Here is a 16,815-nt window from a genome sequence, read left to right as displayed (position 1 = left end):
ACAATTGTAAAGTAGAAGCGAGCCCTACAAACGTATCCAGAAAAGATCTAGCTGTATTCAGGCATGCTTCTCAGTGCTGTGATAACTGATCCTTTCTTTGAAGCTTGCCACCTTCCTTTGACAGTACCATGCTGTATTTCCATAGGGAGAGAGCTCCCGAGGAGCTTCATTAATTTGTGCGTTCCTAAACTTAAGTAGCTCTGTTGAATTTAAATTGGCATTTTCTCTTGCAGGCTTGCCTGTTGCAATTCCAAACTTGGGTCCCTCCTTGAGTTCCTTGCCCTCTGCTCTGTCTCTGATGCTCCCAATGGGTATTGGGGATCGAGGAGTGATGTGTGGTATACCAGAGAGAAACTACACCCTACCTCCGCCACCATACCCTCACCTGGAGAGCAGCTATTTCAGACACATTCTACCTGGTAAGTTGTCTGGTGGTGATGGAGGGGAAAAGAAAGAGAAACTGTTTTAAGAGCCACCTGTTTCTGTCCTGAAGCAGGCAAGACTGACTGTTTTGCAGAGCTGTTATTTCCATACCTTTGTCTGGAGGCTGTTGTGTCATTTATACACCTTTATTTTCAGGTATCTGTTTCTGTACTTGTGAATGAAGAGAATTGCAGGGTGTTTTCTATTTAAAGCAAACCTTTGATTGCTACTCCTGCTTTGGTTTTAAGATTAACAGAAAACAAAGCATGCCTGGGTTCTGTCTCCAGTGTCTTACAGTTTGAAAGCTGCTTCTATTTTTCTTCTCCTATAGACTGAAGCAGTACTTAATATGTGCATAACGGTAGGTCACAGCAGTTCAAAGCTCAGAAAGGGCAAACCATCAGCTGAGGAGTTTGGGCTCTTTCCCACCTGTTTAGCCCATGGCACATTTTTTCTTTGTTGTTGTTCAAGGTTGATTTCCAAAGGCCTAACATGCTGACTTGTATCTTGATTCCTCTCATGTGTGCTTTAGATATAAATGTAGAATTTAACATGTTAGTATGTGAAGACACAGAAATCGGAGCTTTAAATATAGTCCTTGCTTTGTTTTGTAGCTAAGATTGGCAGGGTGGAAGGGTAGTTAAACTTCTTCAGGGTGACCCAGTGGGTGTTGTTGGTTCAACCTAGGTTAGGGGAAAAAGCTATAGCAGCCCAGATCTCATCCAGCTTCCTGTTGACTAATGGCTGAATTTTCCAGCTGCTTAGGAGTACCCTTTCCTACTGCGTAACCTGCCTGCCTGTTTAGTGAGCAAAGAGTACATGAAGAGAGTGCATTAGGACCAAAAGTATTTGCCCTTCTTCTGAGCTGGAATAATCTTTCTAGTTCCTGTGATGTTTAGTCTGATATTTCAGGGCTCTTCCATGAGTCAGCTTGCTGCTTTCAGGGCTCCTCCTTGTTCAAGCCACAAGGCAGCATTGCATGCAGAAATATTTGATCCAGCTGATTAAATTAAACTGTCCATTTCTTGGCTTAGTCATTTTTAATGGGGTTATGCTGCAGAAAGAATATCTGTGTTTGCATCCTTGTAATAACAGACATATTTGAATGGAACACACTTACAGATCAAATGGCTCGTAGGGTTGAAGGCCAAAAAGAAACATGCTGACTCACATCTTCCAGAATCTGGAAAATCTGCCCCTCTCTCTCTCTCTCTCTGCTGAAAATACTGTTTACTTGAATGTGCAGATGTATTTCTTCCAAAGATTTTTTTGTTTGTTTTAGTGTGTAAATACAGGTGTTTCTTCATATCATAAGTTTGAAGGTTGATTTTTTGAGAGACTTTCCAGAACTACCAGAAAAGATGTTAAGGTTTCTGATTTAAATTTAACCAAGCTATTGTTTTAGGAGAAACAATGTATTTTTCATGTAAGGAAAGAGAACAGATGAGTCATGATATCTGTGAGAGACCTTATCTGTGTCCTTCAGAATTGTAATTGATGATCTCTGAGGTGAACAGTTATGCCACTTAGTCTTAGAGGAAGGAAGTAGTCATTGTTAAAACCTAAATGCCTAATCAAAAGTGATGTATCCTGGAGAATTGTTTTTTCTTCTAGTGAAGATGAACCAGAGTTATCAAATTATAGATTCCTCTAGCAGTCCTTCATCCTTTGTGAGCTATTTCTTGAGAATGAAAAATTAAACCTAAAATGTGAAGAACCTCTTTCTGATTGAGTCTTTGTGCTGAGGAGCCAAGGTTGCATTCTGCCAAAAACTTGGCTGTTCAGAGTTTGAGAAATAACTAGAGACTTGTTCTGTTGAATTTGTTGTCAAATGATATTTTGACAAGAGTGTTGGGTTCATGTATGTTTGTGAGGCATGTTTTAGATGTAATGGATTTTAATTGGAGATAATGTAGAGAATGTCTTCAGGGATCTGGGTCTCAATGTACTCTGCTGGGATTGATTTTTGTTCGAGATTTGAAAATTGATGTAACCTCACTGTCTTCTTTTTCTCCCTCTCTTCCTCTCAGGTATCTTATCTTACTTAGCGGACAGACCACCACCTCAGTACATCCATCCCAACACTATAAATGTTGACAACAATCCAGCATTGTCAGTCTCCAACAATCCATCGGCCCTGGATCCCTACCAGCCCAGTGGAACCGTGGGGCTGGAACCAGGGATTGTCTCCATGGACTCCCGCACAGTGAACACACATGGTCCTCAAAATCTGCATCCTAGTGACAGCCATGAGGTAGCACTGGATACTACAATCACCATGGAGAGTGTTTCGAGGGTAACCAGCCCCATCTCCACAGATGGGATGACAGAGGAGCTCACGATGGATGATGTAGCCGGGGATCATTCACAGATCCCAAATGGCTCCCGGAGCCATGAACCTTTATCCGTAGGCACAGTGGGGAGTAACTTGACATCGGACGCTGTGGGACACGGCGGTGTCATTCCCATTCACGGTAGCACTTTGGAACTCCCTGTCGTCATGGAGCCCGACCACATTGCCGGGCGGGTGACAGGGATATCGGACAGCACACTAAATGACTCCATTCATACTGTGGCCATGAGCACCAACTCCGTGAGTGTGGCGCTCTCTACCTCACACAACCTCACTTCCCTGGACTCAGTAGCCTTGCATGAAGTGGGCCTCAGCCTTGAGCCAGTGGCGGTGTCTTCCATCAATCAGGAAGTAGCCATGGGGCCAAGTCATGTGGATGTGTCTGCAGGCAATCTTGCCTTTGTACCACCCTCTCTGCAAATGGAAGACTCCAATTCGAACAAGGAGAATATGGCAACCTTGTTTACCATATGTGAGTGGACATTTCCTGCTTTCTTGGGGTAGGGTTTGTCATGCAGCTGTTGTCTAGTGGGATGACAGGACTCTTGTTGCTAGTTTTACAGATTAATGGTAAAAGAAATGCTGTTTAACAAGTCCATGAAAGTTGGAACATCTGCAGTGCCAGATTAACTGTGCTGAAACGACAGTATTTGGAAGTAGACATAGTAGGATGTTTTAGCATAATTCTCTTTGTATCCCTCTCCCATGTTGCCTTGAGGTTGAAAGCTGAGTCTTTATGAACCTCTTGCCTTCTGTGGATATGCAAATATTATCCTTTGAAATGAGAGTTTTTTGTTTTTAAGGTCACATCACAAGTGCATGAAAAATACACAACAAATACCACCACAAGCCATACATTCAGTCAAGTGGGTATGATTGTTGAGTATGACATTGTATGATTTTGCAAAATTTTTATTAAAACATGAACAATCATCATGAAAATGTTATTCTCAACAGGACCTGCTGGAAAAAAAGAGCAGAGAGGGAAGGAACATTTTAATATTTCTAATTATCCTCATCAAAGCACTTTAGTCCAGAGGTTAGTTGATACGGTAGGGAGAGAGGAGCACTGAGTATTGCACTCTCAATCCTGTTATCATTCAAGGAGTGGTGTTTGAGAACTGTGAAGTTCTCATTTGCTGGGACAGAGATTTGAACTTTCACCTGCAGCGTGAAAGATTCTCGCCTCTGAAGCATAAGGTCAGCTTTTATAATCATTTTTATTAGCTGTGGTAGCACTGCTGAGGGCTGCTCTTCATGCAGCCTGGCCCTACAACTGCCAGGACCTTATGGCTAGCTTTGCCTGAAGAATGTACTTTAAGAAATTGGAAGATAGAGCGCCTTAGTTAGAAGTGGGAGAGGTGCAGTTTGGTGCAAAGTGTCTAGTCAGACAATTGAATTAAACTTTTTGTTCTGTGGGATAAAATGTAACTTAAAATCAGGTGGGCATAGAACTGTGATGAATTTACCACTCCTAAAGGAAGAGTTTTGCAGTTAATGCACTTACAGGTTCCTACAGGCATCTGTTGCATATTGACCAAATAATGATCAAAATACTGTGGAATCCAACATGCTTGTGGTGAAATCACTTCTCTTATTCAAAGTGGGATTGGAAATGCCAGTTTATTGTTGCTGTACTTAACATAGTCCTAAGATGTTTCCCAGATGATGCTCCCCTTTGGTAGGATAATAAAATGGCTGTTGCATGCCTAATGCTTTCATGTGATTTGCAAAACAGATTCTTGACTTGGGAAGGTTTAAATTTTAACTTTGCATTGTTGTTTTTAAACTTCTCATGAATAAAACATGAATTTGTGTCTAGACAGGTGACAGCAAGGACAAGGAGTTGGTTTAGAGCCCCTTGGTGGTTTTTCCTCACTGAGAAGACAGGAGTCAGGGCCTTTTTCAGAAAACTTTTTACACTGTTCTTAAGCAGGAAATAAGAAGTGTGCCTTTGCTACAGTCTTGAATGTTTGTGAAACTTCTAAGTAGCCCCTTTTGTGGTCATATTTGTTGACAGTTCTGGGTATCCAAATCAGAGAAGTAATGACTGTTTTTTTGGGGGGATTATTTGGAAAGGACAGGAGTGGAAAGTGTATTTGACTTTCTGTAGAATGTGAGATTTTTTTTTTTTCAACTTCTTAAAAATATATGAATCCCTGAACCTTTCCAAGTGGAAGTGTCACATGCCTATAACTTTTCTTCCTCTGCCTCTCCTTGGAGCTGTAGTTGGTGTGTGCTAGGCAATGCTTAAAAGCAGCTGTTCCAAATAGTGGTTCTCATACTCAGGTCTGGCTGTTGTCATTGCTTTACTCCTGCATATCACCTGTGCACATGAAGCAATGCTTATATAGGCTCTACCTAATCATTTTTTGAGTACCTTGCTGTCTTTAACTGTGTAGTTGCTCAAACTGTACTCTTCGAGGGTCCGATTCTGGTACTCTGATGTATGAAGGGAATGTCTGAAAATTATCTTTAAACATGTAAGAATGGAGCTGCTGTTTAGGCCTGCTGAAGGCTAGTTCTTCGGTAGGTCTTTTATACTGGAGTTGGGTCATCAACAGGCCAAAGAAGGTCTTTGTGGAGATCCTGATTAGTTAGCTGAGCATCTTTCTTCTTCAGAATAGTGATTCATCAGGAGAGTGGTTGTTGAGTAGGTGTTGGTTGCTCTGTCTGTAGAGAATTAAAATTACATAGTTTTTCTGGATGAAATAATAATGCTGTAGAGAGCATTTTATGATGTACCTTTTCTCAGAGTTATTAGACTGAAGACTTTCAGTGGTTTCTTTTTCAGCAGTACTTCTGCTGAATGACAGATTGGGAAAGCGATGGTACTGATTCTTCTTGGGCTTTTGTTTGTTCCATTCAGTGACATACTCATACTGTATGAGTTTATTGCAGTGAGTCCTTCAAAAGTAACAGTAAAGTGAGGTTTTTGCTGCTGTGAAGATTTACGCAGTCTGAATTCAAATGGAGGTAAGGGGATATGTGGGTTCAAATTAGAAACATTTTAGAAAGAAGACCTTTCTGTCCCCTTGCATGGATATCCTTGAGGTTCTACATGCAAGAAATGTTTCTGGTAAATTCCAAAAATGTATCCAGTTAGAAAGTGTTTGGTTTGGTATATCTTAGATTTTTCTGCCAATAAAGTTCATTTCACTTGTGATCAGAGTGAAAATGGCTCTCACATCATCAGTGTTGCTGCCAGCTCTGGGGAGACTACTCTCCATTTTGCAGTAAGGTTGATGAAAAGTGGACTCTGTCCCATTGCTAGATTCCCCTGCAGGGATACTCTGGAGTCTGGGAAGGTAGGTAGAGATTCTCACATTTGATCTGAATTGGACAGGAACAGTTACATCTATGTCGGTGCCCATCTGACTGTAATAATATGGTCTGTATTCTTCTGAGTAAAACATATTTAGTGGACAAGTTGAACCTGATAGAACCAGACTTTGTCAGGAACTGAGCTGAAGCATATTGGTAGAGAGCTGATTGCACCATGGGAGCTGTTGCATCTTTTTAATCCCTGTTGTCCTTTTCCCTCTCCGCAGGGTGCACGCTGTGTGACAAGGCGTATCCGTCGGACTGCCCAGACCACGGGCCCGTCACCTTTGTCCCTGACACCCCAATAGAGAGCCGAGCCCGGCTTTCTCTCCCTAAGCAGCTCGTCCTCCGGCAGTCTATCATGGGAGCTGAGGCGGGTAAGGATCATGTTACTGTGTGTTTCTCTGCAGCAGTTTAAAGTACACTCACTGCCTGAAATCCAAAACCATGGGGATATTAATGTGGGAAAGAAACACTGGAGTAGAGAGGTGCTTCCCTCGTCTGTAATCACCCTGACTTACATTATCCAAGAGCTTCTTGTGCTCTGGTTACTGCGTAGACTTCAACTATACTGTAAGGCTGTTGCCATAGTGTGGCACATCATAAGGTCAAGCACAAGCAAGATATGGTGTTTATTTTTATCGTGTTGGACAACCCAGGCACAGCTTTGATAAGAAAACATTGCAGCAGTTTCTGTTTGGGAGAAGGCAACAATTAGAAATAATAGAGGAGATTTCTGTCTGCTCGTTCATCAGCTTGGTTTGCTACCTGTGGGTCTTCTGGACTTCTGCAGTCTCATTGGAGTATTGATCATAAGTGCCTCTATTTTTTTCCCTCTCTTCATTTACATTTGGCATGTAGGCTGTGACCTTGTCACTGGATGTGGACCTTGTTACTGTATTTCACGCCATTGTCACCTGGAAATCGAAGAGTACAGTGCAATACCCTAAGGATCTGAAGGCTAGAGGAGAATGTGATTATTGGCTTGCTTAGTGATGCTGCTTTTTGAGAGTAGATTACATCTTTTCAAGCTGCACTAGTTTCCAGTTTATTCCTAAAAGCTACTCAGTGTATTCATGTAGATCTATATATATAAATGTTTAATAATAAATAATATACATGCAGGAATCCCTCTGCCCATGACAGAAATACAGCTGCCTCTGGGAAGAAATGCACAAGCTGTTTAACAATGCCCAGCAACAATTCTGGAAATTCCTGGGGATTAGGTAGGCAAAATGTAGTTACTGAAATTAGTATTTTCTGCTTCTGCAGAAAGTGCCATGAAAACTTTAGTTGGTACAAGTGGCTAGGATGTTAGTTTTATAGCTTACTGAAAAGTAAATTACTTACTTCTGACAAAATAAATATTTATAATTAGAACAAAGTGGCTCCCAATAGTGTCATGTGGTGGTGGTGGTTCTTGTCTCTGCCTTAGGTGTGTTTCACATGTGAAGTAGAAGCTTTGATGATCTTATGCCTAGATATTATCCCTGGAGCATTATCTCATAAACCTCCCACTTCTTTATTATGCATGATTAGTTGTTTAAACCATTTAGTTCTTCAGATTTGGGTCTTCTCCTGATAGGTGTGTGGACACGAGAAACCATTCCTGTGCGGACTTGTTTTGGACCTTTGATCGGACAGCAGAGCCATTCTCTGGAGGTGGCCGACTGGACAGACAAAGCAGCCAGTCACATCTGGAAGGTCAGTGGGTATTCTGCTCGTAGATCTGCCAGCATGCCTTTATCTGGTGAAACTTGCCACATGACACAGCAACTTCAACATTGTCATCCTTGCCAAAAGTCAAAAGTAAAGCAATTTGATTGTTTAATGCTTAATATCAGCATAACAGAGCTGTATACCATGTAATATGGTGGTAATCAACTCTGAAGTACAAAAATCTTCTTTAATGCCTTTTTTTTTAATAGGGCTATATGTGGTTTCCACTGTTTGTGTGGAGTTGCAGCAGAGATTGTATACAATTCACTAGGCAGCACTTGTTTGTTTCATATCACTGTTTATTGAAAGTTCCCCTAGGTGATGAATGATTTGTTTTAGGAAAGATGCTTTAGAGCTTTCTTTTCCCCATCATTTCATGTTCAGAAAATAAACTTGTTTTATATAAATAAAACATGTACTGTTTGCCCAGATATTATTATTCACAAAACTTGGTTTGTAAGAAAAGCAGTCAAATGCATTTCTGGTGGGAGCTAAAGGTGATGTATGGGAAACAAGCTGATAAACAGGTTTTCTAGCCTCCTGGGTAGCAGAGAAGTCAAGATTGCTGTGTGAAGAGGAAAATAAGGAGTAAAAACAGGGCTGTGGTCTTGACAATGGCAGTGGAGACTTCTCAGCTTGTTCTAAGTAAACACATCCTCTCTTAAAGAAGCTGGCTTTGACTGCATTTATTGTTGTACTTTATCCTAAGATTGCATTTGTTTTCCTGATAGATCTATCACAGTGGTGTCCTGGAGTTCTGCCTCATTACAACTGATGAAAATGAATGTAACTGGATGATGTTTGTACGCAAAGCCAGGTGAGAACCACCTGTACTGTGCTAAGTAGCTTTGAGTCTTGAGCTGCAGGCTCATAGAAGGCTGTACAGAATAGAGAAAGAAGGATCACAGAATATTCTGAGTGGGAAGGGACCCACAAGAATTATCGAGTCCAACTCTTAAGTGAATGGTCCATAGGGATCAAACCCAGACCTTGGCAATATTAGCACCATGCTCTAACCACCTGAGCTGATCTCAGGGTGTACTGGAGAGTGTGCACTGCTGCACTGCCTGCCCAGAGGGGTGTGAGCTCGGGGCCAAGGGACCTTCAAGAGTTACCTGGGCCTCTTGAACTGGGGGGGAGAATGAAACAGAAGACCCAGTGGAGAATGTTACAGGAGAACTGGTACACAAGCTGTCCTAAAATAGCCCCCAACTTGCCCCCATACTTTGTTTCCCTTGTTCTAAAGCTTTAAACGAGGTTCTTTTTATAGTAACTTATTGTGTATTAGGTTGTTACTGCTTTTCCTCCCTATTCCTTTTGGATACGTCTGTGAAGGTGATGTTGATTGTCCTTTTGATTTTAATACTTTATTAGCAAAGTGTGCCTGGGTTCTTTTGGCCAAGTTCCAAGCTCTTACAGCTTGCAAAAGCTGTCCTTTTCAGTCTTTCCAGAGCCTGCAGTGAAAACTATCTGGACTGGCTTAAATATTGCTCCATCCATAGTCCACTGAGAAGGCTTTGCTCTGTGACACAGAGTAGGTTTCTCCTAGAGTTCATTTCATTGCTGCCATGTTCAAGAGTCAAGAAATGTAATGCTTGATCTCCCACTGCAGTGGGGCAGTTTGCTGGTTTCAAACACTGGGAACAAACATATGCAAGATACTGCTTCAAAAGATCAGTGACCACATCTTGGAAGTGGAAATCAAGAGGATTTTTTTTAAGATAATTTTGCTTTAAGGCATTACTGATATTTTCTCCCTCATGCATTCTCTATTTCTTGAGGGGGTTAATATGAAAAATACATAGATTTCTGTAGTTTCTTAGGAGATCATAAACTCTCTTCTCTCAGCCCACTCCAATGTGTATTAATAATATTCTCAGCAGTAGTGTGAAAAATGCATCATTTGGTGGAGCAGATTGGCTCTCAAGGTCCAGTTTTCCTTTCCTTTAATAAAGAAGGACAGAAGTGACAGACATGAAAGTTTTCATAATATGCTGAGAAGCACCGAGGTTCTCTCACTACCTATTTATAGGAATCTCTGTCTTTCTCTCTCAAAAATCAATACTTCTGGAGGGCTTTTATTCATACCTCTTGTTATTGCTATAGGAACCGGGAAGAGCAGAATCTGGTAGCTTATCCTCATGATGGAAAAATTTACTTCTGCACCTCTCGGGACATCCCACCTGAACATGAGCTTCTCTTTTATTACAGTCGGGACTATGCACGACAGCTTGGTAAGTAAGCCCTCATTTTTGTTGGCTTTGCAGGGAGTACCCAGCTTGGATTCCCTTTAAGTGCCATCCCTGGGCGCTGTGACTTGGGAGTGCATTATGTTCCTTCTCAATTCCTATTGGTGCATGTCATAGTTTCCTTTTACATTTCATGACTACAGAGTACCATCTTTTAAAAGAAACATTCCCCTATCTAATTCCACTGATCAGGAGTAAAAGATCACAGTTTTGAAGAAAGCGTTGTTTTTCTTCTGTTCATCCACTAAGGGATCCTAAGGGAGTTTTGCTAGCTAAAGATGTTCCTATCCTCCCTCACCTGTGGTTGTGATAATTTAGATTTGGTGGAGCTGTGCTCAAAACTGTTTCAAAGTTTGGCCCCTCAAAACATTTGAAATGACCTACCTAAAAGTGTTGAAAGGCAAGCACTGTAGCTGAAAGGAACAAAGGTGAAAAAATCTCTGCAGCTGGCTTTGCTACCACAGACAAAATGTTTACATGAATCTTGCTCATGCTCTGTTAGGCCTTACCATGCCTCATTAAAAGTGATGCTTTTGTGCCCACAGGTGTCCCTGAACATCCAGACGTGCACATCTGCCACTGTGGAAAGGAATGCGCTTCCTACGTGGACTTCAAGGCCCATTTGAGCAGCCATATTCACAACCACCTCCCCAGTCAGGGGCACAGCAGCAACCATGGGCCAGGCCACGGAAAGGAAAGGAAGTGGAAGTGCTCCATGTGCCCCCAGGCTTTCATCTCCCCTTCCAAGCTCCACGTCCACTTCATGGGGCACATGGGCATGAAGCCGCACAAGTGCGATTTCTGTAGCAAAGCTTTCAGTGATCCCAGCAACTTACGGACACACCTCAAGATACACACAGGTAAGGGTTGGGGGCTTTATAGAGATGCCTCTGCTAGGAAATCATTGGGGCAGGGTCTGTTTTCTCTTGTTCCATGGCCAGTTGGCAGAGCAGAGCTTGTGTCCGTAAATATAAGCTCTTAGAAACACAGAATCATAGAATATTTTGGATTGAAAGGGACCTTTAAAAATAATGCTCCAAACCCCCCCACCATGGACAGGGACATCTTCTGCTAGATCAGTCACTCCGAGCCCCATCCAGCCTACCCTTGAACAGTTCCAATGGTGGGGCATCTGCAACTTCTCTGGGCAACCTGTTCCAGTGCCTCACCACCCCCACTGTAAAAAAAAAAAAAAAGTCTTCTTTATGTCTGATTTAAATCTGTTTTCTTTCAGTTTAAAAGTATTGCTCCTTGCCCCTGTTACTACACGCCTTGGTAAAAAATCTCTCTTTCTTGAAATCCCCCTTTAAGTATTGAAAGGCTGCAATAAGGTCTCCCTGGAACCTTCTTTTCTGCAGGCTAAACAGCCCCAACTCTCAGCCTGTTTTCACAGAAGAGGTGCTTCAGCCCTCTGACTATCTTCATGGCCCTTCTTCAGACCTGCCGTAACATCCCCATGTCTTTCTTGTACTGGGGACCTTAGAACTGGATGCAGTACTCCAGGTGGAGTCTCAAAAGAGCAGATAAGAGGAGGAGAATCGCCTCCCTCAACCTGCCTTTCTAAGAATGGATTCTTAGATTCATGTCTGTCTACAGGAATGATCTCCAGTCCATGTTGACCCCACTTAATGCCTGAGCAGTGCCTGAGAGAGCGCCGGTTGGGTGGGATAGGACTGAGCTGGATTCAGTGGTGTGGGTGCTTATAGAACAGTACGTAGACCTGTGATTTGGTTGATTGTGCCATGTCTAAAAGCATTTGATGATTGCATCTAATAGATTGCAGTTGGGAAGAAGTGTTGGCCTTCATCTGGGAGACAGAAAACCTTTGTTCCCACACAGCAGGTCCAGTGCTGGTAGCTGCGATAAAACAAGGGTTCCCTTCTGCTCACAAGAAGGACTGGGTTTGAGAGCTATTAATGTGGCCAGTTGTCCACTTAAATACAGGCCTGAGATCTTTCCTATTTGAATTGGTTTTTGTCTTAAGGAAATGGCACAAAACTGAAATTGGCAACTGTAGCATCAGACTGTTATGTATTAGGCTCAGCTGTGTCACTCATCAAAACTGAAGTCTGAACATGCTGTTGACTTCTGTGGGCATTGAGGTATCACTAGAGACTTTGGGGATAAAGGGGGAATTGCCAGCAGATCAGGGAATGAGCACTAACAGAGGAAAACAAAATAGAGACAGATTTTTCAGCTGTGTAAGAAGAGAGGAAATACGAAAAGGCATGGATTTAACACTGAGTGAGGACAGGGGAGAGGGTGAAGGTCAGGTTACAGGCCAGCAATTGACAGTTGGATATTTTTGCCTCTTTTTTTTAGTAAGGTTTAAATACCTATTGGGAATCAAAGAATGCAAGTTACTAAACTGGAAAAGGAATAAAACTGGGGGTTTGGTGCCTCAAGTCAAGCATAGGAAGCTGTAGGCTCAGTAGTCAGGAGTTTTAATAAACTGATCAACTACAAATGTGATATACACAACCTCAGAACACTCAGTGGGGTGGGATTCAAATGGTATTCAAACTTAGTCTGAATTCAGTAGCATGTAGGGCTTTTGAACTATTTCTGGCAAAGAATAGTGGAAGAACTACAGATAAGTGCAAAAATGGGATAAAACATAGAAGTTATCAAAGGGCCAGTGAGCTTTGTACCTGTGTGTTTGTTAGATAAGAGAACTTGTTTTTGTAGACAAAGGCAATGCAGTACTTCAAATGTGGCTGTGCTCTGGTAAGGCATCAGATATGGTTCCTGTGGGAAATGGGATGTGGAGATGGGGATGTACTAATGTACAGTAACTAGATGGTTACCATGGTTACTATTACAAAAGAAGCTAACATTGTTTTTACTGAAGAATTCATCTTGGATAAGACTAGTCCTGTTAAGTGTTTGCCTGAATCTCTTCACTGAAAAATTTACAGACCTGCTGGGGCTGTTCTGATGTACAGAACAGGGAGGCACAGTTGGTGTGGAAGAAGCAGAAAGCTGATCACACAGGAAAGGCTGACTGACCATGACTGACCAGTGGAGGAAGAGGAATCAATGGTGTTTAGAAGGACAAAGTGCAGAAACGTGCATCACACAAGGGGCTCGGTGCTTTGAAACAGTATCATGAAGTTTTTTTGGCTTGGAGGCATGGGGGGTTGAAAAGCTTTGGGAATGTTGAAGTCAAATGCCTGGTTTTTCCACAGCTAGATCTAGACTGTAGAACTAAGTAGGCCTTTATGCTGAGTCTGAAGGAACTGCAGGAGGAAACAGGTCCTCTTCACAAAGAATGTGCCTTTCTTCGGGGTAACATTTTATTTTTCAGCAGTGGTTAGGCTTGTTTGCTTCCTGTATTTCTTGGGACACTGACTGTCAACTTGTGGGTGTATGTGTGTAATCCCAGGTCAGAAGAACTACCGCTGTACCCTCTGTGACAAGTCGTTCACCCAGAAGGCCCACCTGGAATCGCACATGGTCATCCACACCGGGGAGAAGAACCTCAAGTGCGATTACTGCGAGAAGCTGTTCATGCGGAGGCAGGACCTCAAGCAGCACGTACTCACTCACACGCAGTAAGTGATTAAGTGATCTCACAGGGTGAGTGCAGTAAATGAAGCTGAACAGCCCAAGAGAGAAGCTCCAGTTTGTAAATAGTTTGGCCTAGGGAGTACAGATCGGTTCACTCTCTAAAACGACAGAGAAGTCAATCTGGACAAAGTCCTTGTTGTACTGGCTGCAGTTGTCCAGTTCTAATGTTTGCAATGTTTTAATGACACAGTAAATTCCAAGCATGCTACTTGTCTTGTGAAATGGCTGTCTGAAGTGTTCATCATTTTGAACTGAGAGGGGGTTGTTGGACTTACACTTCGTTCTCTGCTGAGAACTGCTTACACATCCCAGTGTGACCACAGAAAGACCATAAACTCCTCACTGCTATTTTCGTCAAGTAGCTTGTTAGTGAACTCTGCCTCTATGCACTAGGGATGGGGTGCTGCAATTCCCAGCCCTTTCCTCCCTGCAGGTCTCACTCAAGCACTTGGTCTCCTGCTCCTCCTGTAGGCAGATCCCTACCCACAGCCCTGTGCCAGGCCAGGTCTTTTGCTCTAAGAATCTCTCCATCCTCTATATTTTTACCCCCAAAAAAAAAAAAAAAAAAAAAAAAGAAAAGCCTAGTCTTAAAAACTTACTTCCCCAAAGCTAGTTCCTTTGCTTATTTCATTTTTAGCATCTGGTTCTTGTACTCACTTGGAATCCATTGCTGCTTCTGTCATGCTGCCTAGGAGACAGTGGTAGTAAGCATGAGCGAGAGGCAGACAGACTTGCCTGGCTGCTTGTTCCTACAGCCTGAGCCAGGAGCACTACTGCTGGGAGGTATTTTGCACTGTCATCTGCAGAATTTGTTGCAGTCTGGTAAGCTCCTCAAGCTTAGCATTTACGGACTGAGGATTGTTAGCACTCAGCAACTTAGTTATCTTATTTCTTCCCTGTGCCCCCTGCCCCCCATTTACGAAGCATGGGAAGGAGCGAGACTGACCTTTCCATCAGGGCAACACCTCTGCTCTTGCCAAAACATGTGCCTTAACCAGTCTTTTAATACTATATCAGCTGCCTTGCAGGAGCAAACTCACTTTTTTATGTCTTGCAGAGAACGGCAGATCAAGTGCCCCAAGTGTGACAAGCTGTTTCTGAGGACAAATCACCTGAAGAAGCATCTCAATTCACATGAAGGAAAGAGGGACTATGTCTGTGAAAAATGTTCCAAGGCTTATTTAACCAAATATCACCTCACTCGCCACCTAAAAATATGTAAAGGCCCCACATCCAGCTTGTCAGCCCCAGACGAAGAAGAGGAGGAGGATTCAGAGGAAGAATTAATAGACTCTATGAGGACTGAAGACTGTAGGATTAACAATGGAGTCTATTCAACAGGTGATGCCCTCTCTGGACACAAATGAAGAAGAGAGGGACATTTTCTTGGATAAGTAGGGAAGGAAAAAACCCTCTTCCTTGTTTCCCCAATCAACAGTGTATGTCAGGTGAGGAGTTTTCCTTCTGTTTTGGTCTCCACACTACCACCACTTAATATACTCTGTAGCCAAAACACTGACTGAGACTGGATCATGCCTGCACAAGTGAAGAGTTTCTAAGAAGGAAATGTGAGGCAAGGAGATTTTTTCACACACGCTGTGCATACTTCTCCAAATCACTCAGATTAATTCATCCAGTGTTGGGACACATGTCACACCTTGCAAAGGCCTTTAAGCAAAAAGCCACAAACCAGAAATGTAGTTGAGTGATTGCAGTGAACTGTAAGCCAACTGTCCTTTACTGCCCAAGCCATGACATGAAGAGAAACAAACAAAAAATGTATTTTGTTTTTTTAAAACCTCTTAACTGGAGGATGTGATTTGGCACAAAGACTTAACAATGCTCAGGTTTCCTTCTTAAAACAAAACTCTTAGGTTTAAAAAGGAAAGGCCAGTGAAATCAGCCCTTGCCATTACCCCACTACAGAGAATCAAATATTGGCTTTTGGATAACAGTTATTGCCTCCTCTCCCTCGAGTTCACTAGAACATGTAAGCAGGTGTAGAGATAAAGACTGTATAGACTCAGTAAGGACGAGGCTTACAGACGATCAGGCAGTGTTTACAGTATATATTACTCCTTGTGCTGTAAACCTTTTACCACCTAGAATGATGGGAGGGTTTGCTGCTAATATTATTTATGGAATGAAGATTATTACATTTGGTTGTTTTCTTTTGAAATAATTAAAAACGTGGCTCTTCTCAAATGTTCTTTTTTTAATATTTACATATTCTGAAAAAAAAGTTCCTATTTCTATAAATATGCTAAGAGAAATAACAACACTTTTTAATCACCTGCCTCTCACAAGCTTTCCCTGGGACATGAAAGGGTAGGAGCACCTCCATGAATAGGTGCAGCTGAAGAACTGGTCTTTAAACCCTGTAGATTTACTGTGTCACTCCTCTGGCTGTGCTGCAAAAGAAGAGTCAGCTGAGCTCTGTGCTCTTGACAAGGTAATTGGAGGTTCCCTTGTGAAAGAGGCTCTGCTTCTTGCCCTAAATGGCCCAAGCTCAGCTGTACCTTTCTCTGTCCCCTGTATTTCCTTGAGAGCTCCCAGGGTTCTTCAAACCTGAAAATGCTTGCCCTCAGATCAGTATGTGGCTAAAAAGCTCCAGAGAGCCAAGTTGTGGGATTGTGTTAAGTCAAGGGAAAGATGTGTTGCTTCCAGTAATGCAATTTCCTCCTGAAACATAAAGCAACTTCTAGAGCTGCAGTGCCAATTATAATACTAGAGGTATAAGAGAAGTCACTACCCTCAAAGAGCTTAACACAAAGCATTTATTTTAAATTAAAGCTGTAAAAAAATTTAAGCTTTTCACTGGAGAGCACTTGAACAGAAGTGGTTCTCACTACTGCTTGGCAGAGACAGGAGGGAGGCAGGAATTCCAACCCATCCAGAGTATTCCTGCAGAGCCATGCTGAACACCTGTCATCAGATTAGAAACAGCTGAACTGGATTTAGAAGCAGCCACTTACCCTCGAGGGATAGGAAGGAAAGATCTAACCCTTTTCCCCAGCCTTTTTCCCATCTGCAGTTTGCAGTGTTACAATTTACTTGCTTTACCTCACCAGAGTGAGTTACAGTGCTTAGGGTGGAAAGCAGTGGGAAGAGCTTGTCAGCTACGAGCCGTGACAGTGCAGCTGCTTTGACACCAGTGGCTTTAATACCCAGGGCATT

The 16,815-nt window shown here is 42.5% G+C and overlaps 1 protein-coding gene across 1 annotated transcript; it reads left to right on the top strand.

Annotated features, from left to right (window-relative positions):
• The first annotated feature begins 236 nt into the window (after nt 1–236).
• Nucleotides 237–15,843, top strand: PRDM4 (PR/SET domain 4). Its single transcript, XM_027653557.1, has 9 exons — nt 237–419; nt 2,454–3,248; nt 6,328–6,477; nt 7,686–7,804; nt 8,551–8,636; nt 9,926–10,053; nt 10,614–10,928; nt 13,454–13,622; nt 14,696–15,843. The coding sequence occupies exons 1-9, from the start codon at nt 299–301 to the stop codon at nt 15,003–15,005; spliced, it is 2,193 nt and encodes a 730-aa protein (XP_027509358.1). The 5' UTR covers nt 237–298; the 3' UTR covers nt 15,006–15,843.
• Nucleotides 15,844–16,815: the final 972 nt, after the last annotated feature.

Source organism: Corapipo altera, unplaced genomic scaffold, assembly GCF_003945725.1.
Source record: "Corapipo altera isolate COAL_440 unplaced genomic scaffold, ASM394572v1 1, whole genome shotgun sequence".
NCBI lineage: Eukaryota > Metazoa > Chordata > Aves > Passeriformes > Pipridae > Corapipo > Corapipo altera.
Note: the sequence above shows the minus strand (reverse complement) of the source record. Positions and strands in the feature narration are given on the sequence as shown.